This window comes from Thamnophis elegans, chromosome 16, assembly GCF_009769535.1.
Source record: "Thamnophis elegans isolate rThaEle1 chromosome 16, rThaEle1.pri, whole genome shotgun sequence".
NCBI classification, from domain to species: Eukaryota; Metazoa; Chordata; class Lepidosauria; order Squamata; family Colubridae; genus Thamnophis; species Thamnophis elegans.
The window spans coordinates 6,781,643-6,805,233 of NC_045556.1; the positions used below are offsets into that span (position 1 = coordinate 6,781,643).

The 23,591-nt window shown below is 46.7% G+C and overlaps 1 protein-coding gene across 6 annotated transcripts in view; it reads right to left on the reverse strand.

Annotated features, from left to right (window-relative positions):
* Positions 1-255: 255 nt before the first annotated feature.
* The window catches only part of PARP6 (poly(ADP-ribose) polymerase family member 6), a 35,964-nt gene continuing 12,628 nt past the window's right edge, over positions 256-23,591 (reverse strand). Inside the window, exons 8-22 of one of the 6 annotated variants that reach the window (XM_032233338.1) lie at positions 23,271-23,448; positions 18,955-19,008; positions 17,451-17,546; positions 17,036-17,128; positions 15,358-15,483; positions 14,116-14,181; positions 13,439-13,506; positions 11,609-11,657; positions 9,969-10,081; positions 9,113-9,185; positions 6,216-6,285; positions 3,113-3,192; positions 2,569-2,632; positions 1,057-1,141; positions 256-838 (exon numbers count right to left, since the gene is read on the reverse strand). In XM_032233338.1, coding sequence (XP_032089229.1) covers positions 736-838; positions 1,057-1,141; positions 2,569-2,632; positions 3,113-3,192; positions 6,216-6,285; positions 9,113-9,185; positions 9,969-10,081; positions 11,609-11,657; positions 13,439-13,506; positions 14,116-14,181; positions 15,358-15,483; positions 17,036-17,128; positions 17,451-17,546; positions 18,955-19,008; positions 23,271-23,448 — 1,318 coding nt within the window. In that variant the 3' untranslated portion in view covers positions 256-735. Of the gene's footprint in view, positions 839-1,056; positions 1,142-2,177; positions 3,193-6,215; positions 6,286-9,112; positions 9,186-9,968; positions 10,082-11,608; positions 11,658-13,438; positions 13,507-14,115; positions 14,182-15,357; positions 15,484-17,035; positions 17,129-17,450; positions 17,547-18,954; positions 19,009-23,270; positions 23,449-23,591 lie in introns of those variants that run through there. The other 5 variants (XR_004256652.1, XM_032233337.1, XM_032233336.1 and 2 more) reach the window with 5 other exon arrangements.

Sequence of the window (23,591 nt, forward strand, 5' to 3'; positions counted from 1 at the left end):
CAGAAATGGTGTAGGGTCTCCAGCTTGGGAAGATGGGGGGGGGGGGGCTGGACTAGATGACCTATAAGATCCCTTCCAACTGTAATCTGTTAAACCTATTACACACACACACACACACACAGACACACACACAGACGGAGAAAGAGCGTGCAAAGGGAAGTGCGGCGCCGTTCTGCATAAACAAACGAGGAAAAAACCGCAACATCTGTTGGCGGCTTTTGAAAAAGGACGGGCGCAGGTGACACCGAGCATTGCTTCTTTTTTTTCCAAGAGAATTTTAATAAGCTAAAACCGCTTGCTTGCACGCGTGCGTACACTCTCTCTCTCTCTCCCTCTCTCTCCGGGGCTCTGTATCATTGTGGGGTGTGGGGTGGTTTCGTTTTTTTGCTCGTTTTCGCGGTTCAAAACGCCGCCGACGCCGCCAACGTGGGCATGCAAACTCTTCAACCATTCCGTTCGCAGGAATTGGTCCGGGTTCCTCCCACGCAACTCTACGGACGGGGAGGATGGAGCTGCCGCGCTTCCCCCCTCCAGGGCTGTCGTCCGTCCGTTCCCTCCCACCACACCCCTCCGCTCCCGGCATCCGCAGTCCAGGCGTTGTCAGTGGTTGCTCCCTCCGCTGGGTCTCGGTCTTCAGCCGGGCAGAGTCCCTTTATGGTCTCCAACAACGGTCCCTTTTCCTGCCCCCCGGGGACAGCGCCAGCACAGTCTGAAGGGAGGGGCTCCTCCACCCCCTCAGTTTGTATAGACCTGAGTGCCGATTACACGCATGATCTCCTTCTGAATTTTAGGGTCCTGAGTATTGATGTTGGCGTCCCCGACTTGGCCGTCTTCGTACCTGTGAGGATTGGCGGGAGGGGTGGGGGGAGAGAACTATGAAACGGTCTCTTTTCGGGGAGGGGAGGTTTTCCCGCCTTCCCATCAAGCCCGCTGCTGGGGATCTGGGCTCCCGAGCCATCCCACGGAGGGAGGGAGGGAGGGAGGGAGGGAGGGAGGGAGAGAGAGAGAGAGTGGGCCCTCCTCCCACGTGGTTAAGGAGACCGAGCTTTTACTCACACAAAGAAAAAGCGAGTGCAGACGTGGTCGGAGACAGGACAAACCCAGATGTTGCCATGCTTCTGGAGATCCTTTGATGTGATCACTGCAAGGGAAGAAGGTGGGTTCAACAAGGGAGCAGGGAGAAGTTGACAATGCTCGCAACCGTTGGCCCCTTTGTGGAATCGGGGTAGGAATCGCACTTAAGACTTGTATACCGCTTCACGGTGCTTTTACAGCCCTCTCTAAGCAGTTTACAGAGTCAGCATATTTTCCCCCAACAATCTGGGTCCTCATTTTACCCAGCTCGGAAGGATGGAAGGCTGAGTCGACCTTGAGCCAGTCAGGATCGAACTCCAGGCTGTGGGCAGAGTTTACCTCCAATACTGCATTCTAAGCACTGTGCCATTATGATCCCCCCTTCCTTCCTTCCTTCCCTCCCTCCTTCCCACTTAGCAATAGACTTATATACCGCTTCATAATGCTTAAGAGCCCTGTTTAAGCAGTTTACAGAGTCAGCATATTTTCCCCCAACAATCTGGGTCCTCATTTCACCCACCTCCGAAGGATGGAAGACCAAGTCAACCTTGAGCCATTCAGGATCAAACTCCAGGCTGTGGGCAGTTTGCCTGCAATACAGCATTCTAAGCACTGTGCCATCATGGTCCGTCCTTCCTTCCTTCCCTCCCACTTAGCAATAGCACTGAGACTTATATACCACTTCATAATGCTTAACAGCCCTCTCTAAGTGGTTTGCAGTCAGCGTATTTCCCCCAAGAATCTGGGTCCTCATTTTAGTGACCTCAGAAGGATGGAAGGCTGAGTCGACCTTGAGCGGGTCAGGATCGAACTCCAGGTTGTGGGCAGAGTTTACCTGCAATACTGCATTCTAAGCACTGCGCCATTATGATCCTTCCTTCCTTCCCACCTAACAATAGCACTGAAGACTTATATACTGCTTCACAGTGCTTTTACAGCCCTCTCTAAGCGGTTTACAGAGTCAGCCTCTTGCCCCCTACAATTTGGGTCCTCATTTTACCCACAAGGATGCAAGGCTGAGTCAACTTTTGAGCAGGTGAGATTTGAACTGCCGAACTGCAGCTAGCAGTCAGCTGAAGTAGCCCGCAGTACTGCACTCTAACCACTGTGCCACCTTGGCTCTATGACCTGCCCACTGTTATAATGGACTGCTGGAATAATTGGGACTTCAGATTAACTCAGCAAAGCCTGCATGATGCCCCAAAGGTTATTTTTTCCAAAGACAACTGGACTTCCTTGGTATTTCCCTTGAAAAGAACTGAAGAAGCTCATTGGATGAGAAGCGAAATGTTTTCAAGGGGGGGGGGGAAACTCCCCCAAGAAAGCTCCGTTGCCTTGTTGTCTGATGATTGAGAATCTCCATGGACAAGATTTTTTTCCACCTCTTTTCTTTCTGCGAATAATCCCATCGATTAGCATTTGCGCGAACAAGGAAGTCAGTTGACCGCGGTGTGTGAGTGGAGAGGCATGATGATCTCACAGGAGTGAACTCACCTTCACAAAGTGCGATGCAGTTCAGATTGCGACTCTGCAGGAATCTGGACTGGATGGATCGCGTCTGGGGACGAGAGCAGAGATCCAGAAATCAGCCCCCCCTCCCCCACCTTGCTTGGGCCTTGCCCCCAATTTCCTCACCCTGCCCTCCTTGAGTGCCTGTCCCTGAGCCCCCACAGGTGCTCTCTCTAAAGAAATGGGCGTCTCCATCACAACAAACGTGCAATGAGGAGAGAGCGTGGGAAATCGGGAAATCCAGGCGGTTCAAACAAATAGAAGGGTTTGATTTGCAAGCTTAAGTTCTCTACAAGAATCTGACCTACTAACGGTCAAAGCATATTGGCGGTAGAGAACTCAACGGAATTCAAGGTGGGCTGGACTTAAGATCTCTTGTGGGCCTGAAGGGGCTGGTGATTTGGCTGGCCCCCTCCTTTGGACTCGGCCAGGTCTCCTCCTACATTTGCTTAGGACACTCAATGTGGCAGGTCCACGGCAGATCCAAAGATCAGCATAACGGCAATCCGTTACCTGGGCAATCCGTTACCTGGGGAATCGTGTTCATTCTGTTGTACCTCTGAACCAGCTCATCCTTGGAGGGCATCCGGTGCTGCCCTTTCCCCATCCCTGCATGGGACAATAAAGGGGGTAAGAAGAAGCCGCCATGGGGAAACGCCAGGATTCGGTTGTTCTCCTAGCCCCGTGATGGCCAACCTATGGCACGCGTGCCCGAAGTGGCATGCGAAGCCATGTTGCCCGGCACATGCGGCCTTGCCTGTTTGTCTTCCGTGTTTCGGGCACGCACGCACGGACGACGATCAGCTATCCCTCACGCGTGCAGCAGTGCCGAAAACCGGACTGTGCGTATGTGCAGAGCCAGCTGATCATCGGGTGCACATGCACGCTAGAACTTGGGACTTTGGCTTTTCCGGAGCACAGCCCCGTTGAGCATGTGTGTGCGAGCGCGACATTTCCGCAGGACCTATTTGGCACTTGGTGCTGAAAAGGTTCGCTATCCCTGTCCTAGCACTCATGCGAGCTTTGTGGAGAGCAGAGTGATGCAAACAGTGAACATGATCAAAAGTGATCCCACATATCAAGAGAGCAGTGAGTCAAGCGCCCTTGATCTCACATGTGGCTTCGCAACAGATTCCTTGCTGCCTGCCAAGTTTCCCCCCCCCCTTTTTTTTTCTTCTTTTAATCCTTCCATTAAAAGAACATGAGCTCGAAGATAACACGCTGCAAAGCTAAACCCCAGCCTCACGGATATATTTTGTATCTCAGAAAGACTTCAGATTTTTAGAAAACAAAAGACATCATAAATGGCCACCAAGAAACAGGTTCATCGCAACTATTCTCAACTTAAGTTGTAAGGCAAGGTCTAAACCAGAGGTCTTCAAACTTGGCAACTTTAAGACTTGTGGACTTCAACTCCCAGAATTCTCCAGCCAAGTTTGCTGGCTGGAGAATTCTGGGAGTTGAGGTCCACAAGTCTTAAAAGTTGCCAAGTTTGGGGACCTCTGGTCTAAACATTCATTTGATGCCTGGTTGGTACCCAACTGCCTTCTTCAATTCCTACTCAGGAAGAGACCTCAAAGTCTGCATTCATCAAGCATATGTAACCTGGTTACCGAATTAACCCTTGTTCAGGCTTTGCACAATACATTAAACTTTAAAACTAATCAACAAGATGAGTTCACGCAGCGTGTATTTTGCACCTCTAACATCGGGCAGAAGACAACGAAGCATAGCTTAAATAGGTTTAAAAATAGTTTCTATCCTTGGGCTGTCAGTTTTAAACACAACCACAATCACTCCACACACACACGGGGAAACAAATGACTAGCTTTTTCTTTTTCTCCTAATTACTTGCATAGCGATTATTCTTTATGCTATTTATGTTGTTTGTATTTGTTGTCATGGATTTCACCAGTGAGGCTAAAACCAATTTTGTTGTATACATGATGTACAATGACAATAAAGGCTGTACTCTACTCTATTCTCGTACATAGTATATAGTATATGCCATACTATAGTATATACTACACTATAGTATATATTATATATTATATTCAGCTACAAAAAAAAGGTTAAAAATTAATTTAACACGTTGCCACCTGCAACCCTTTGAGCCCCTCACCTCCTCACTCCAGAACCACATCATGTCATTGCTGTGAAACAAAAAGCAGAAGATATCTATCTGTAGGTCTCCATTCTTGGGAGGATGAAGGGCATTTTAAAAAATAAAAATAATTAAAAGGACTTTGTGACACTGTCACAGTCGGTGTTTTTCAATTTTCATCCCTCTGCTTCAAGAGCCAGCCCACAGAAGGAGGAGGTTATCGCGTCTATTACCTCCAATAGGCCGATTAGATCCCACAGATTAGGCCTCCTCCGAATTCCATCTACTGGCCAATGCCGACTGGCGACCACCCGGAGGAGGGCCTTCTCTGTGGCTGCCCCGGCCCTTTGGAACGAGCTCCCCGTGGAGATTCGGACCCTCACCACCCTCCAGGCCTTCTGCAAAGCCCTTAAAACCTGGCTTTTCCGACAGGCCTGGGGCTAATGAGTTTTTTGTCCCCCCTCGAATGGTATGGTTGTTGAGTGTTTTAAATTGTGGTATTGTTTTGTTCGTTTTCTTTTCTTATTTGTACCCCCCCCCCCCTGACTTGGTTGTGAGCCGCCCTGAGTCCCCTTCGGGGAATAGGGTGGCATAGAAATATAATAAACTCAACTCAAACTCAACTCAACTCAACTATTCTTAATTTTTAAATAAATAAATAAATCGGAGGATAAAACAAAGGAGCATGAGGTCAACCCCAGCTTTTCCCTCCTGTTCTTGTTCCGTTAACTGCATTCCAAATGCGTTTCTCTCAGTTGCGGAGGGAAGAGTTTGGGGGAACCCAACCTATCTATAGGACATCGATTTCAGGAAGCTGGAGACGACCTCCTGGCAGCCAGCAGAATAGAAACGGTAAAAAGCAGGAAGTTCTAGGAGAGTCAAAGGCCAACCGCGTCTCACTTGAAAAATAAAGTCTCTGTGGCAAACGTGCACATTAAGGCGGTCCCCGGGTGCATGATGCAACTGTGACAGGGATCACACCTGTCCCGATTGTGCACCTGGGTTACTTGGGACGTTTACTGGCCGTCTTCAAACAAGCTTTACGCCAATCCACGCCGTATCCCCAACTTCATGACAAGCCGTTGCGGCAACACGGCAGAAAACCCACCCCTCCCGATGGTCTCAAGCTAGCAACCTGCTCCGCGCGAACGCAACCGTCTCAGGCCACAGCGGAGGGAAATCCTTCTCAACCTTTTCAGAAGGACAGAGAGCCCTATTGGGGGGGGGGGTCAGGCTCCCCAACACAAAAGAGAGAGTGGGGGGAGGAGGAGAAGATAGAGCCAAGGTTAGTACCGGCTGCCACCCCCAGTTCGAGACGCTCGAGATGCCCGCCAAAGGAATCGACCCCAGATGCGTGGCGTGAATGGTCCCTTCCCCGCCCTTGGGAGCATGTGGATGAAGAACACAGGGGGGGTGGGGAGGGGAGGGAGGGGAGAGGGGTGAGAGCGGCTCTTGGATGCAAGGCAAGCGCATGTGCAGGACATGAGGTGCACTGACAGATGGAGGGGACGACGGGAGAGCCGCTTACCTGAGTATCCAAAGGAAATACTGGAGATGGGGCTCAGATAGATGCCTTTGCCATAGGCTGCTCCATGCAGCTTGCAGAAAAACACCAATGTGAGCCAGAAAAAACAGAACAAAACAAAACAAAAACAAAACAAAAAAACAAAACAAAAAAACAAAACAAAAAAACAAAACAAAAACAAAACAAAACAGGCTAGGGCAGGGGTGTCAAACTTGATTTCCTGGAGGGCCGTCATCAGGGCTGTGGCTGACTGGGTGGGCGTGGCCAGCTTGACGCCTCTCCTCAAACTGCTGGCACGTTTCCTCTTTGCACTGGGTAGATTGGGCCGAAGCCACGCCGGCCCGATCTTTCCTCCTCGCATTGGGTAGATAGACCAGGACGGCCCCGTGGGCTGTATCCGACCACATTGCGGCCATGGGCCGTGAGTTTGACACCCCCGGGTTAGGGGAAATAGGACCCAAAATGGTCTGGTCCCTGAGAAACTGCAATGTTGTCTCCCTCTCTCTCTCTCTGGAATTATCTAGAAAGAATGGCATTCCTCCAGCCTGGCTGTGGATTTCCCCTGCCGAGACTAGAACTGTACTTTCCAGACTATAAGACGCATCGGTGTGTAAGACACACCAAGATTTCAAAGTGGTTAAGTAACAAAAAAAAAGTTTTTGGCTCCCCTCAGCGCCCAGCAGCACTCAGAAGGCTTCAGGAGGGCCGAGGGGAGGCAAAAACACCGCCGTTTTTGCAAAAAACGCCTCCGTTTTTGCAAAAAAACGCCCCCCCCCTTTTTTGCAAAAACAGGGAGCAGGGCTTCAGGAGGCCAAAAATGGCTGTATTTGGTGTATAAGATGCACCGACATTTCCACGCTTTTTTAGGGGAGGAAAGTGCGTCTTATACTCCGAAAAATATGGTAAGTTCCATTCTGTGCAGTAGCCAATCACTGGTCAGATCTTCCGATGCGGGGCTCTTCCCCCAGGCTACCTTATCTAGAGAAAGTCGGCTGCAACTGAGTCAGCCTTCCAGGCGGGGGCCCGGGATGGTGCATCCCAGCCCACCCCTCCCAGAGACAGATGTGGAGCAGGGCTCCCCTCCAAGGCCGCTGCTCCCTCTCAGCATATAAGCACGTTAAGGGCATGGCTTCGATCTGCTTGATGATAGAGCCGGCCCTGGGCACTGAGCTCTTCAAATTAGACGGGGATGGGGGGAAGCACGCACGGAAAAGGAAGAGTTAAAAACCTTTAGGGGAGGGTGGCTGAAACGGCCTCCTTCCCCTAGTATTTCCTTCTTCGCTCTGTCCCCTTTTAAAATAGTCAAGTCAAGAGTCTGTTCTTGGACACACAACCCCCTACCCCCGAATTACTTGGGTCTTTCCAGGTCTCCTTTTATGAACACAGAATCATCGCTTCCCCCCCCCCCAAATCTCCCCCCCCCAAATGCCTGCTGCAGCTATTCACTGTCTCATAATCAGAAGAAATTGTCCCTCCAACTGAACGGATTCCGTGGTTTAAAGAGAGATAGTTGCTGCAAGGAACTATTTAAACTATTTAAAGTTGTTGTTGTTATTATCGTGTTTCCCCCAAAAAATAAGACAGGGTCTTATTTTCTTTTGACCCCCGAAATAAGAACTTGGCCTTATTTTCGGGGAGGTCTTATTATCTTTGAGGTGCAGGAGGCGGTGAGTGTGGTCACCTCCTGGCTGCTACCGCATTGCAATATTTTTTTTGGGGGGGGGCTTATTTTAGCGCATGCGCTCAAAAACCCGATTGGGCTTATTATCCAGGGAGGTCTTATTTTCAGGGGAACAGGGTATTATTATTATTATTTTTAAGAACAGGGAGAACGACGTGTCCTCTTGAATTCCTCAGAAGAAAGGGTACACAGAATAAGACCAGATTTTTTAAGGCCATAACGCACTTGTATGGAAGAACTTGCATGCCTGTAGGTATGCGGGTGTGTTTATTTCAACGAACACAACCAGGAGGTGTGAAGTGCCACAGCATTACCTCCAAGAAACACCATTAGGGATGCGATGCAGTTAATCCACGCTGAGTTGCCGGCCTCAGGACGGGCACAAATGGCCCTGTTGCATTGAGCCGCATGATGCTACTTCCCCATGGCACCGAGGGGATTGAAGCTGGCTGTGCAGCCCAGCACACGGAGCCCTTATGCTCTACCAGGGGGAGTCAGACTTCTGAAGGGCTGGGAAGGAGAGGTCAGTATCCAAAGGGTCATTCCGAGAGAATCTTGGGAGGGGGGCAGGAGTACCACGGGGGCAGGACTGGGGGTAGATATCTAGAGCTGCCTGTAGCCAATTGGACAGGAAGAGATCCTAGATGAAGCAGGACAAGTCAGTGTCAGGCCTGCAATTGCATTCCTTTTAGAATTTTGGCCTGCCACACTTTCTCTTATTTCGTTATGCTGTTTCTTTAGTATATTTGATGGGAGGGGGGAATAGACAGGAGTAGGATTGTGGAATGTATTGTTTTCATTCTTTACTAGAAGCCAAGATCATCCTTTTGTCTCCACATCAGTACACCTGACCGGAAGAAGCTGGGTGTGGATGCCAGCGTGGAAGAAGAAGATTGGACCATGTGATGGATTGTGGGTTTGGGGACAAGATCATAAACTTTTAACTGGGTGGGATTCTGATGTCATTTCCAATATTGGGATTAACACAGATGTGCTAAGATGTCTGCTTTATTAAATTGGAACTTTAAGGATCGTTTTGCCTTTGATTCTGATTTAATTCTACATGATACTTGGAACGCTGACAGTCAGCTGGCTAGCTGTGATTATCATTTGAAGAATTGGGGTGGGGGGGAGTTTGTTGTTAGCCCAGGAAGCCGATAGCCTCCTGTGTTTTGAGCTGTCCCGCTGAGAACGTCAGGAGCCCGCCACAATCTCTTACCTGCAATTTGGTGTAGGATGCATTGACCAGGCCATTGCGCAGAATGGAATGCCAATTCTCAATGTGAGAGCCACTGGGTGGGTGGGGAAGAAGGGGGGTGGGGGGAAGAGAGAAAGAAACTAGTCACTTGCCAGTCCTGTCTGCTGCCACAGATAATCAAGTGAGCATCAATATTAAGACCTTGTGGCAGAGACCACCCCCCCTCCCCAGGCTAAGTGAATCTGCAGAAATTGCTTGCAAAACCACTGCGTTTCTCAAAGCAAAGGCAAAAAATGAGGAGAGAAAAAGAGGAAAAAGGAAAGATAAAAGGAATGGAAAGGAAAAAGGAAAGGAACGATAGAAGGAAAGGAAAGGGAAGGGAAGATAGAAGGGGAGAAAACAAAATGAAACAAAAGAAAGAAAAAAAAGAAAAGAAAAAAGGAAAGAGAAAAAGAAAGAGGAAAAAGGAAAGAGAAAAGGAACGGAAAGGAACGATAGAAGGAAAGGAGAGGGAAGGGAAGGGAAGATAGAAGGGAAGGAAAGGAGAGGGAAGGGAAGAAAACGAAACAAAATGAAAGAAAGAAAAGAAAAAAAAGAAAAGAAAAAAGGAAAGAGAAAAAGAAAAGAGGAAAAAGGAAAGATAAAAGGAATGGAAAGGAAAAAGGAAAGGAACGATAGAAGGAAAGGAGAGGAAAGGGAAGGGAAGATAGAAGGGAAGGAGAGGAAAGGGAAGGGAAGAAAACGAAACGAAACAAAAGAAAAAAGGAGAAAGGAAAAACCTAAACAGTCTCTTGCCAAAGCCCCCCCCCCCCACATCCCCCCTTCTCATCCTGGATAGACTGGGAGGGGGACTGGGAAACGGAGCCGGGAGACTTACTGAAAGGCGAAGGTGCTGCCGTACAGTTTCTTGGCCGTCCGAAAGCGAGCCTCCTTGGCAGGAGGACTGCTCAGCAGGAGAAATTGGTGTGAGGTGTGCATGAATTTCAGCTGCTACCAAGGGAAACGGACCCACGTGAAAAAGAGAAAGGGGGGGGGGGAAAGGGGCACAACAGCAGAGAGAGAGAGAGAGAGAGAGAGAAAGAGAAAAAGAAGGACCATCATGCAAGGTAGTTTTTTTGCCGACGAACTCCAGTTCCGATTAAACAGCCTGCCTTTTCCTAATCCAGGGGTGGTGGTTGTTGTTTTTAAAAAAGAGGTTTTAATGAGCATTTTGGAAGTCTTTTTACAAACGGTAAATTACTCTGGCTCATAAGATAGGACTTCCAAGCGGGTGCCCTCCCCTCCAACACGTTCGTTGACTCTTACTTTAAAAACCGTCATGTAACCGTGCTGTTCCGGGAGAGAAAGCTAGCCATAACTTAAAGATAATTAGCAATAAAATAACGAATCATTGGGAAGGATCCCAGACCCTTCCCAATGAAACTCAATTAACAAAGGCCATTGATACTGGCAAACTTACAAGCTCGTTATAAGAATGCTAACTCCAAAGGTGTGGGAGGCAGTGGTGGGATTCAATTTTTTTTTACTACCGGTTCTGTGGGCGTGGCTTGGTTTGGTGGGCGTGGCAGGGGAAGGATACTGCAAAATCTGCATTCCCTCCCACTCCAGGGGAAGGATACTGCAAAATCTCCATTTCCACTCCACTCCAGGGGAAGGATACTGCAAAATCTACATTCCCTCCCACTCCAGGGGAAGGATACTGCAAAATCTGCATTCCCTCTACACTCCAGGGGAAGGATACTGCAAAATCTCCATTTCCACTCCACTCCAGGGGAAGGATACTGCAAAATCTCCATTCCCTCCCACTCCAGGGGAAGGATACTGCAAAATCTCCATTCCCTCCCCATTCCTGGGGGAAGGATACTGTAAAGTCTCTATTCCCTCTCCACTCCAGGGGAAGGATACTGCAAAATCTCCATTTCCACTCCACTCCAGGGGAAGGATACTGCAAAATCTCCATTCCCTCCCGCTCCAGGGGAAGGATACTGCAAAATCTCCATTCCCTCCCACTCCAGGGGAAGGATACTGCAAAATCTCCATTCCCTCCCCACTCCAGGGGAAGGATACTGCAAAATCCTGATTCCCTCCTGATCAGCTGGGACTCGGGAGGCAGAGAATAGATGGGGGTGGGGCCAATGGGAGATGGTATTTGCCTGTTCTCTGAAGTACTCAAAATTTCTGCTACCGGTTCTCCAGAACTGGTCAGAACCGGCTGAATGCCACATCTGGGTGGAGTGGATGGGGGTTGGTCCCCAGGAAGTGGCTACAGGATGACGGCTTAAGGGGGTCTAACTTCACAGCATTTAAAAGGTCTGGATGTTTAGGGAGCCAGGTGGGATGGTGGCAAGGTAAGCAGTTGGCGGCATCCTTTTAACTGGGAGAGGTAGGAAAGGAACGCGGGACCAGCTGCCTGCGAAATCTGCCATTTACTACTGAGTTGCAGGGTGCTTGGCTGCTCTGATGCTTCGGCGTTGAGCGGGTTGGCTGCAAGCGAAGGAGTGGAGGCTGGAGACATACCCTGCTGAGAGGTAGCTTGACAATGTGAGATCTGTTGCTGGAAATGATCCTAGGAAGAGCAGAGAGAGAGAAAGTCAGAACAGGGAAAAGGCTAGAGATCATTTCATCCAGGGGTCTCCAGCCTTGCCAACTTTAAGGCTTGTGGACTTCAACTCCCAGAGTTCCTCAGCCAGCTTTGCTTTAAGGCTTGTGGACTTCAACTCCGCACACGCACACAAAAAATGGCGTGGCAGGGGAAATCGCCGTGGCTGTTTTTATTCGGCACCAGAGGAGGCCATGCCTACAGAGGTGGTTCCAAAAATTTTTGAAACCCACCACTGACACACACACACACAGACTCACAGAGAGAGAGAAAAAAAAAAGAGAAAGGAAGAAAGAAAAAAAGAAAGAGTGAGAGAAAGATGAAAGAAAAAAAGGAAAAAGGGACAGAGAGACAAAAGGAAGGAAAGAGAGAGAGAGAGAGACAGAGAGAGAGAGAGAAAACACATGGCCGGCAAGCCACTCCCACCAGGTCACATGGCCGGCAAGCCGCTCCCACATAGGAGGCCACACCCACAGAGTAGGTTTGAAAATTTTTTGAAATCCACCACTGATAGATAGATAGATAGATAGATAGATAGATAGATAGATAGATGATAGATATATATATATGGGGGGGCGCACGTGTGTGTGTGTGTGTGTGTGTGTGTGTGTATGTATATATGTATTAAATATATAAATATATAAACATATATTAATATAAACAATCCATCTTCCATTACAGTTTCTGGGTACAAATATTTTCTGCAATAACGGTTAAAATGTACAATTATATTCATGATTTAATCTATTCCTAGCTTAATACCAATACCTTAAATGTCTAATACTATAGCAATCCTCTCCTTGATTTATTGAACTCTATTAATACATTTTCTATATTTTACTCATTTACTTTTACTTCTAATTCTTATATTTATTCTCTAACCATCGATAAAACGATTCCCTTATAATATAATCACCATTTCGTTCTTTCTCTTTAATTGCCTATCTGTTCATTTCTGCACATTCTAATAATTTTCCTCGTCGCATTCTCCTCTGTAGGGAGGAGCCAAAACAATAAAATTTTCCTATGGGAACCAAGGACACGCTCACAGGGGGCTGGCCAGAGGAGGAGCAAAGACACCAAGCAACCAGCCAGCACTTTGATTGGAAGCATGACTAGTACTTGGGGGAAACCTTTACTTTTTTAATTAGGCGAAAGCTGCGGGAACTCTCAGAGTCGGCTTTCTCCAGTTGTGCCAATAGGATGTTTCCAATGAAACTGTCCTTTGAGGAATTTGCCTGCCTCAGAGTTCTGCTCTCTATGGGTGCGTTACTTGCAAGGCTGACATACCGCAGAGATAACTTTGCTTACTATATACCAGTGGTGGGTTGCTAATCCCGTTCCAACCGGTTCGGTTGGAACGGGGCCGGCGGTGTCCTCGTGCACGCGCGCAGTTCACGCATGCGTCTTAGCGCCTGTGCGATGCTCCAGCTGCTCGCGGAGAATTGCGCAGGCGCTGTATGTGCCATCCAGCTGCTCGTGGAGCATCGCGCAGGCGCTGTATGTGCCATGCGCCTGTGTGGAAGCGCAGAAGCCTTCAAAGACCGGTAAGGAGAGCGGGCGGGCGGGTGGGCCCTTCGCCGTTCCCGGAAGTTACTTACTTCCGGGTTCGCCGACCAACCGGTTCGCAGGGACCGTCGCGAACCGGTTGAAACCCACCCCTGCTATATACCAAGTCCAGTCTCATGCCTTACTCTTAGTTGGCTTCCCAGCAGTCTCTGCACCATAGTTGCGAACTGCTTGCTTACCACTGTAGGAGGGGATGGGCCAAAGGATCTAACTTGTCCATTTGCTTCTTGATCTCCAGGTAAGAACCCTGAAAAAAAAAAAAAGAAAAAGGAAAGCAGCCAATTCAAAGGGACGGCAAGGCTCCCTCCGAATGAGCCAACGTACTGATTTCACATCTCTACACAGGAATGTGTGCATGTACCAATTCCGTTGTATTTAAGTACAATGACAATAAAGATTACACTTATGTACAAACCTATGTCAACACATACGGGGATTCGTGTGCTCTAGTTTGCACAATTTCTACGCATCCCATCCAGTGGTGGGATTCAAATTTTTTTTTACTACCAGTTCTGTGGGTGTGGCTTGGTAGGGCGTGGCAGAGGAATGCTGTAAAATCTCCATTCCCTCCCCACCCCACTAACCTGCTTCCCAGCTCCCTTCTCCTGTGCAGAGCAACAGAAGAAGACCCAGCCGATCAGCTGGGACTCTGATCTGCTGGGACTCGGGAAGCAGCAAATGGATGGGGGTGAGGCCATTCAGAGATGGCATTTGCCAGTTCTCCAAACTACTCAAAATCTCCACTACCGGTTCTCCAGAACCGGCTGAATTACCACCTCTGATCCCATCAAGGTCAGAGCTCCACCCTGACGAGATGGGCTTAATCTAACCCAGACATAAAAGTGTGAATGCCTACTTGAGTCATCTCACGGATGGACATGACGCTGTCCAGGGCCTTCTGCAGCCTCTCGTAATTCTTTTTCTACGGGTCAACGAAAGAGATGCGGATCAAAAATACAAATAAAACACTCTTACAGTTATTTGCCCATAGCAAGAAAGCTCTGAGAACCAAAATGCTACAAGGATTCTGGTTCAACTGGTGGTTGAATTGCTGATAGGCTACAAAGTTCCTGTTGCTGACCATGGGCTTTGAGCCTCCTAGCTCAAGGCTTCTCATTCGTGACAGCTTTAATATAGCAATAGCAACAGCACTTAGCCTTATATGCCACTTCACAGTCCTTTACAGCCCTCTCTAAGCGGTTAACAGAGTCAGCCTCTTCCCCCAACAATCTGGGTCCTCCTTTTACCCACCTCGGAAGGATGGAAGGCTGAGTCAATTTTGAGCCTGGGAAGATTCAAATTCATGTCAGTGGGCAGAATGAGCCTGCAATACTGCATTCTAACCACTGGGAGGGAAGGAAGGAAGGAAGGAAGGAAGGAAGGAAGGAAGGAAGGAAGGAAGGAAGGAAGGAAGGAAGGAAGGAAGGAAGAGCACTTATACACTGCTTCGCAGTGCTTCACAGCCCTCTCTAAGCGGTTTACAGAGTCAGCCTCTTGGCCCCAACAATCTGGGTCCTCATTTTACCCACCTCAGAAGGATGGAAGGCTGAGTCAACCTTGAGTCGACGAGGCTCAAACTACTGACTGTGGGTAATACTGGATTCTAACCACTGGAAGGGAATGAATGAATGAATGAATGAGGGAGGGAGGGAGGGAGGGAGGGAAGGAATTGCCCCCAACAATCTGGGTCCTCATTTTACTGACCTCAGAAGGATGGAAGACTGGGTTAACCTTGAGCCTGGTGAGAGCTGAACTGCCAAATTGCAGGCAGCCGGTAGTTAGCAGAAGTAGCCTGCAGTACTGCATTCTAACCACTGGGCCACCACGGCTCATATGTGGACTTCAACTCCGAGAACCCCCAGCCAGCCTAGGTGGGAAATTCTGGGAGCTGAAATCCAGCCGTCTCTGATTTCAATTTTAGGAGTTGGTCCACCCACCCTAAAGCTTCCATGGTTGGAAGAGGCCACTCCAGCTAAACCATAAAGCAACAGGTGAGTGGCTTCTATAATGGGGACACTGGATTTGTAGCGTGAATGTTATTGGCGACTGTAAACCCTGTGGCAGATAAGAAGGCTTTATGCCGAAGAATCGCACCAACCTTGGGGTTGAAGGCAAGGGTCTTGGGGTCGCTGGGATCCACAACAGACGGGTAAGGCTCAAAGATGATGCTCTTGCGTGGGGATTCCAAAGCCGCCCGGCACATGGCCACCAGCAGGTCGACTACCTGAAGGAAAGGAGACATGGAGGAAAGACTGGGATAGGCTCATCTCCATTATAACATCTCTCCGACTCTGGCATTGTCAACTGATTGTTGTCCAGATTGTGAGCTGCCAAGGGGAGGGAAAGAAAGAAAGAAAGTAAGAAAGAAAGAGAAAGAAAGAGAAAGAAAGAAAGAAAAAGAGAAAGAAATAGAAAGTAAGAAAGAGAAAGAAAGAGGGAGGAAAGAAAGAAAGAGAGAAAGAGAAAAAGAAAAAGAAAGAGAAAGAAAGAGAAAGAAGGAAAGAAAGAAAGAGAAAAAGAAAGAAAGAAAGAAAGAAAGAAAGAGAAAGGAAGAAAGAGAAAGAAATAGAATGAAATAGCAAGAAAGAAAGAAAGAGAAAAAGAAAGAAAGAAAGAAAAAAAGAAAAAAAAGGAAGAGAGAAGGAGGGAGGGAGGATCTGATATTTCATTTCTATCATAAATATAGATGATGATTAGACAGAGCCAGACAGACAGACAGACAATGAAGAAGAAATAGATTCATGAATAGACAGATATAGATCAAAGAGAAAGATAGAAAATGATAGAGAATATGAGGGAGAGCGAGAGAGAGAGAGCAAGGGAGGGGGGGGAGAGAGAGAGAGATGATAGATGGATGGGATGGAATGGGATAGGATAGATAGAGCCAATCTGATATTTCATTTCCATCCTGATAAGCAAGAATTATGCAGAAAGATTAGGGACCCCCGTATGGAAATGAATATGTATCAGAATCACACCCTGAATTTTCTTCCCTGCTGTATACCAGGAGTGAATTTTTTTCCCCAGTCCTTTTATTTCTCTTTCTATTTCGCACATGACATCAATATTTGGGGAAACGATATTCAAATTCAAACTTCCGGAGGTGCTGTCACACTATTGGGTGGGTGGATACAGCATGTTTGAGTGAGGGCTTCATAAGAGACGAGGCCTAATGGAACTTGATGTTAGGCCTGCAAGTCATTTTTTTCTTTTGGCCCTTAGGCCTCCCACACTTTCTATTATTCTGCTATGCATTTTCTATCGTGGGAAAATGGGAGGGGGAGGATTGTACGGAGTTAGATGCTATGTAGCCATAACAACATTCTTTCTAGAAAGCCAAGGTCATCATCCTTTGTCCCTGCACCTCTGCACCTAACCAGACCTGGATGGGTGGAAGCTGCCAGCATGGGAGTGGGAGATTGGACCATGGGATGGACTCGTGGGTGTGGGGGGCAAGATCTTAAACTTTCAACTGGGGGGAGGGGGGACCGGAAAGCTTTCAGATTCGGGTTTTCCCAGATGTGCCAACATGGCTCTCTTAATAAATTGGAACTTTGAGCAATACTTTGCCTTGGACTCTGATTTAATTTTGGAACCCTGATACTTGAGGGTACCAAGTTCCACTAAAGGTTGTTATGAAGTGACCCTTGATGGAGAAGGCCAGAATTAGCCCAGGATTGAAGAAAGGCCTTTCCTGAAACCAAAGTTCTTCGGCCCAAGTTCTAACCCCGTACTGTAGATGCTTCCCTTCCGGGTTGACCTCCCTACCCTTGTACCTCTGCTCCTGTGGCCACTTCTTCCGCAGCACCGGACATCACCCCCAAGGTGTAGAAAGAGAAGACGCACAGCTCTCGTGTGCACACAGCTGGCTGAAAACAAAAGCCATGCCACTAGTGAGAAAAGACCCCAAAGCTTGTTCGACCGAGGCTTCCCGAGAGCATGAAACAAACTCCTTGTCCCGACAAAAACTCCCTTTTATTAATTGACTGTGAATTCCGCTCACTGACATCCAGCAAAGTCTTTTAAGGGAGGATTTACAGTCACGGACCTTATCTAGCTTGGAGAGCTGCCAGGCCGATATCGGCAAAACCTGGCAAGGCGTCTCGGAGAGTCACAAACCAATTCAGGGAACTAATGGTCTCCTGCAAACTCCACTCCCCTTTCGCTCCTCTTTTATTTAAAGGGCAGTACCTTCAGCATGGACCCATTCTGGAAGACGTGCTGTTCATCGCATACCACACAGTACTCATTCAAAGTAGGAATCCTCTGCTCTGCATATTTCATAATCTGAGAGAGAGAGAGAGAGAATGAGAGTGAGAGAGAGAGAGAGAGGAGGAGGGAGAGGGAGAGAGAGAGAGACTCCAGCGAAGTCAGTAAAACCAACTCCCCTAAGGGAAGAGAGCAGAAGAACGGAGGCTCAGCTTGGAGAAGGTTCAGAGTCGATCCTTTCCCATTAGTGGATCTCAAAGCAGTTTGGGAAAGCATTGCCAGACTACTCAAGTCAACCTCATCTCAGAAGCAAGGGATCCACTTAAGAGCCATGGTGGCGCAGTGGTTAGAGTAGGGGTGGGCTGCTGGGGGCTCACATGGGTTCGGGCAATCGTCTAGCTAGAATTCTGCCCAGTTCGGCGAACCCCCAAAGGCCACTTCTGGCTGGCCCCTCCCAGCTTGCCCTGCCCCTCCCAAGAGTCTCCACATGGCCCATTCATCATGCCAGGTAAATGCAGGGCCTGTGCAGAGGCTCGGGGGGGGGGGGGGGAAAGGCCTACCGGAAGTCTGGAAATGAACCTGTTTCCGGCCTCCGGGGGAAACAGTTTTCGCCCTCCCAGAGGCTCGAGGAAAGCCTCCGGAGGCTGGGGAGGGTGAAAAATCCCCCCTGCAATTTTTGAAGCCCACCCCTGGGTTAGAGTGCAGTACTGCAGGCTCCTTCTGCTGACTGACTGCAATTTGGCAAATCGAATCTCACCAGGCTCAAGGTTGACTCATCCTTCCATCCTTCTGAGGTGGGTAAAAGGAGGACCCAGATGGTTGGGGGCAAGAGGCTGATTCCTTAACCCGCTTAAACCACTGGGAAGCAGTATATAAGTCTAAGAGCTATTGTAAGTGAGCGAGAAGGAAGGAAAGAAGAAATGGAGGGAGGGAAGGAGGATCGCGATGGCACAGTAATTAGAATGCAGTATTGCAGGCTAATTCTGCCCACTGCCAACAGTTCAATTCTGACAGGCTCAAGGTTGACTCAGACTTCCATCCTTCCGAGGTGGGTAAAATGAGGACCCAGATTGTTGGGGGCAAATAGGCTGGCTCTTTAAACTGCTTAGAGAGGGCTGTAAACTACCATAAAGTGGTATATAAGTCTATTACTATTGCTACGGTTAATTCTGCCCACTGCCAGCAGTTCAATCCTGACTGGCTCAAGGTTGACTCAGACTTCCATCCTTCCAAGGTGGGTAAAAGGAGGACCCAGATTGTTGGGGGGCAAGAAGCTGACTCTGTAAACCGCTTAGAGAGGGCGATAAAGCCCTGGGAAGCGGTATCTAAGTCTAAATGCTCAAACAAACAAGATTGGGTTGAGTTGTGGTCAGTTGGGTCTTTGATCCCAATCAGGCCAAAACCAAACTGGTTTATTATGTGACAGGAGCGGGATATCACGCTTAGTGAAGTAGAATATGCTAAGGGGGATGCACAGATATTTTACCTGGACGAGAAAGCCGTACTCCAAGGTGGGGATGTTTTTGCAATGGCCGCCAACCTGTGGACAAAACACACATACACATAAAAAAGAGACCACCGCATGAGTTGGCACCTGCTCCCTCATCATCTGGGCCCCTTCATCCACAGCTATTGTCATTCCAGGAAGTCTTTTCAGGAAGGAACTCCGGGAATCTCAGCTGAGAATTTAGTCTATGTGAGCTCGCTATCTTTCTAGCAGCAGGGGGAATTCACTTGGGTTCACCACCGGTTCACAACTGTGAGCACACACACACGCCTTTCGCACATGCGCGCAGCCTTCTGCGCATGCGCTTCGCACGCACGTGGGGTTGAAAACGAGGCTACATAGGACATTTTGGAGCCAAGGTGGGTGGGTGGGTCCACCTTGCAGTTCGCCGCAACCAGTTCGGGCGAACCGGTCAGAACCGGCTGAGTACCACTTCTGCTCTCTAGGTAGGAGAACCTGTGCTAAGAACCTCTGTTGAGTGGAGGACCACCATTTCCATGATCTGCAAGCGTTTGGGTTGAAACTGGCACATCTGGAGAGGCAACTGGCTTCCCGTCACTGCAAATGTGCCAAGGAGAAAACTGCTTGTTGATCCCCACGGGGTGAAGGAGGACAATCGTTCCTTCAGATTGTAGAAAGGAGCACTTCGAGAGGATGTGTGTTCAAGACGCGTTTCGCAAAGTTTCGGATATCATCTGTCAAACTAACCCCCTAAAAACTAAACCCCCTAAACGGGAGGTGCACTGTTGACGTATACGACTGGGCAGCTTAATGCCAAGAAACCAACCTTACGTCAACAAGTCCTTTCTCCCGGTTAAAACACTTCATCGAGCCGGTAATGGGAAGGTGTCGCAGCCATAGATTAGATGGGAAAGGGGCCTTGGCGGCTCCCAACCATCTATGGCAGGGGTGTCAAACGTGATTTCATTGAAGGCCACATCAGGGTCGTGTTTGACTTTGGGGTGGGGGGCAGAGTAGACGTAGCCAGGGGGGACATGGCCAGCTCGAAGTCACTCATGTCAGGGGTACCTGTGGTGGCCCAAGTGCTCTGCCACCGAAAATGGGCTCTCGAGCTCCGTTTTCAGCTGCGACGGCCTCCTGCAGCCCTCTGCCAGCGAAAACGGGTGGCCTCCCTGTGCTCAGTTTTCACTGGCAGAGACATCGCGGGCCTTGCTGTTTCCAGGGCGGCCCAGCAGGCCAGATCTAAGCACCCCGCGGGCCGGATCCAGCCCCTGGGCCTTGAGTTTGACACCCCTGATCAATGGCACTTGCTTTGCTTTCCTCAGACAGCCAACCAAATCTGGCTTCCTACATCTTGGGGATATGAACATGGAAAGAGGGATGCTACCCGATTCCCTAGGCAGAGTAAAACAAACACACACAAAAAACGGGCCATTTCCAGCCAGATTCCAGCTGCGCTTGGTAGCTAAAAGAAGACTGAAAGTCTCTGTGAAACTCCAGAACGAAAACCCAGAATAAAAAACTCTGAACAGAACTACAGTCGCAGCAATGACTGGATGGTCCTTTTCCCAAGATTCCAAGTGAGGAATCTGTTCAGAAAATGAGGGATGGGCTTTTAAATTTTTTCTCTTAACCTTTAAAAAAAAAAAAAAAAAGAATTCAGAATAGAAAAGAAAATTATAATAAAACAGAATAGAAAAGAAAATATAGAATAGAATAGAAAATTTGAATAGAAAATTAGAATAGAACAGAAAATTAGAATAGAATAGAACAGAAAAGAAAATATAGAATAGAATAAAATAGAATAGAAAATTATAATAGAATAGAAAATATAGAATAGAAAATTATAATAGAATAGAATAGAAAATTAGAATATAATAGAAAAGAAAAGAAAATATAGAATAGAAAATTATTATAGAAAATTAGAATAGAATAGAAAATATAGAATAGAAAATTAGAATAGAATAGAATAGAAAATTAGAATAGAATACAATAGAAAAGAGAATGTATATATGTAAAAGGATGCAAAATGATTTATGTTGTTTAAATTCTGTTAGAAGGGAAAGCTGGACAAGATTTTTTTTTAAAACAGAAGTTTAACTGATTCTTGCTGAAAGTACTATCTGAATATGGGGAATGATCCATGCCATTTAATTCTTATTAGAAGGGAAAGTTTGGTGAAATTATTTTGAGTTAGATCTTAAACTAATGTCTGCATAAATTTGATAGTGGTAAATATCAGACAAGCAAGGGATGAGGGTAAAATGCATGCGGAATGATTTACGTTGTTTAAATCCTATTAGAAGGGAAAGCCGGTCGGGACCACCTTAAGATAGAATGTAAACTGATTTTTGTGTAAAGTAATACTTGATCTACGCTGCTTAAATTTTACTAAGAAGGGAAAGTTCGGTTAGATTATTTTGAATTACTGTTTGAAAACAAGGTTAAGAAAGATTATTTACGCTGTTTAAATTCTATTAGAAGGGAAAGTTTGATTATTCTTCTGTAATGTAATATTTGAATATGTGGAATGATCCACGCTGCTTAAATTTTACTGGAAGGGATTATTTTTGAGCTAGACGGTATATTGATGTCTATACAAATTTGTATAAATATTTATCTGAATACAAGGTTAAGGAAGAGGAACGGGAGAGTCTACAGGAGGTTGGGGTAAATAACAAAGAAGTAAGAGACGAGAATAAAATATAGATAGAATGACTTACACTATTTAAGCATAGATAAAGATGGGGGGCTGAGCTCAATACAAAGAGTTTTTTTTTCTTTTCTTTTTTTTTCCTTTTTCTTTTTTCTTTTTTCTTTTCTTTCCTTTTTCTTGTTTTTCTTTTCCTTAATATATTACTTTTATTTTTAATCCATACGAACACAAGATACTTTAGATAGAAGGCAGTGCCAGGTGTGGGCCCTGGGAAGTCGGGAGGATTAGGGATGGGGATTTATGGGGGGTGGGTGGGTGGGTGTTAACATAGTCTCAATAAGAACAAGAATGCACTTATATACGGTTGTTGTTGTTGTTGTTGTTGTTTTTTCTCTTTTCTTTCTTTATATTTTTTTTCCTTGGTTTATTTTACTTTTTATCAGATTAAACAACACTTGAACAAAGGCATACACCAAGGAGGGAGGTAGAGGGAAAGAAGAGGGAGGAGTAAGGAAGGAGTAAGGGGAATGTAAGGAGGGCGTGTTGGGAGTAAGGGGAGAAGGAAGGTTTGAGGGGAAAGGGAAGTAGGAGGGGAGTGTTAGAGGGAGAAAGGAAAGTTGGAGGGGGTAGATGGGGTGTATGGAGGATGGAAGTGTCAGGTGGGGTTGTGAATGATGAGTTGTGTTTTCTTTTTTATCTTGTTTTATTTTATCTTTTTTTATTTTTTTATTTTTTTCTTATAGCAAATACCCTGTATATAAGTGATTGTAAAATGGAATGTGAAAATGAATAAAATATATTTAAAAAAAAAAATACAATAGAAAAGAAAATATAGAATAGAAAATTAGAATAGAATAGAATGGAATAGAAAATATAGAATAGAAAATTAGAATAGAATAGAAAATATAGAATAGAAAATTATAATAGAATAGAATAGAAAATTAGAATATAATAGAAAAGAAAATATAGAAAATTATTATAGAAAATTAGAATAGAATAGAAAATATAGAATAGAAAATTAGAATAGAATAGAAAATTAGAATAGAATACAATAGAAAAGAAAATATAGAATAGAAAATTAGAATAGAATAGAATGGAATAGAAAATATAGAATAGAAAATTAGAATAGAATAGAAAATATAGAATAGAAAATTAGAGTAGAATAGAATAGAAAAGAAAATATAGAATAGAAAATATAGAATAGAAAATTAGAATACAATAGAAACTATAGAGTAGAAAATTAGAATAGAAAATTAGAATAGAATAGAATAGAAAATATAGAATAGAAAATTAGAATAGAATAGATTAGAACAGAATAAGCAAAAGAAATAGAATAGAATGAGCTGCAAGGGACCTTGGAGGTCTTCTAGTCCAGCCCCCTGCTCAAGCAGGAGAACCTATAAATAAATTAACAAGGCAGTAGAACCTTCACATTCTACTCAAGGTGCTAATTTTGAAATTGCAGGATGTTTCCCAATTGGGTAGTTTAGTGGAGGGAAGCCTTTCAACCTGTTCTTTTCCCACCTGCAACCCAAAGCGTCCAACCCAGGTCTCTGCTCCAGGAGTCTGCTGATCATCTCTTTCGATTCTAATTTCCCCAAGGGGAGAGGCACCAACCCCCAAAAAAGGGAACTCTACCCAACCAGCCCGAAGGGACAAGGGCAGAGAGGGAACCCACCAGGATGTTGAATGGGACGACACCTGCCTGGGTGCTGGGAGGGTAGCCAAAAACTTCCACCTTAGAATTCTTCATCGTGCAGGAGATAGAGCGGTTCATCAGGCGGTTGACCCTTAGATCTGGCACGCCAAGTTTGCCCTTGAGCATTGAGTCCTGGATGACGGGGAAGCTGGGAGACCTGTGGAGCCCAAAGAGATGTCCATCAGTCGAGGGATCAGCTGAGGGCACGGAAAAGGAGAATCGTGAGAAAGGTGACTGGGTAGAGAACAACCACCCAACCACCTTCCACATCCAATGGAGGCTTCCAACCACCTCCATGTT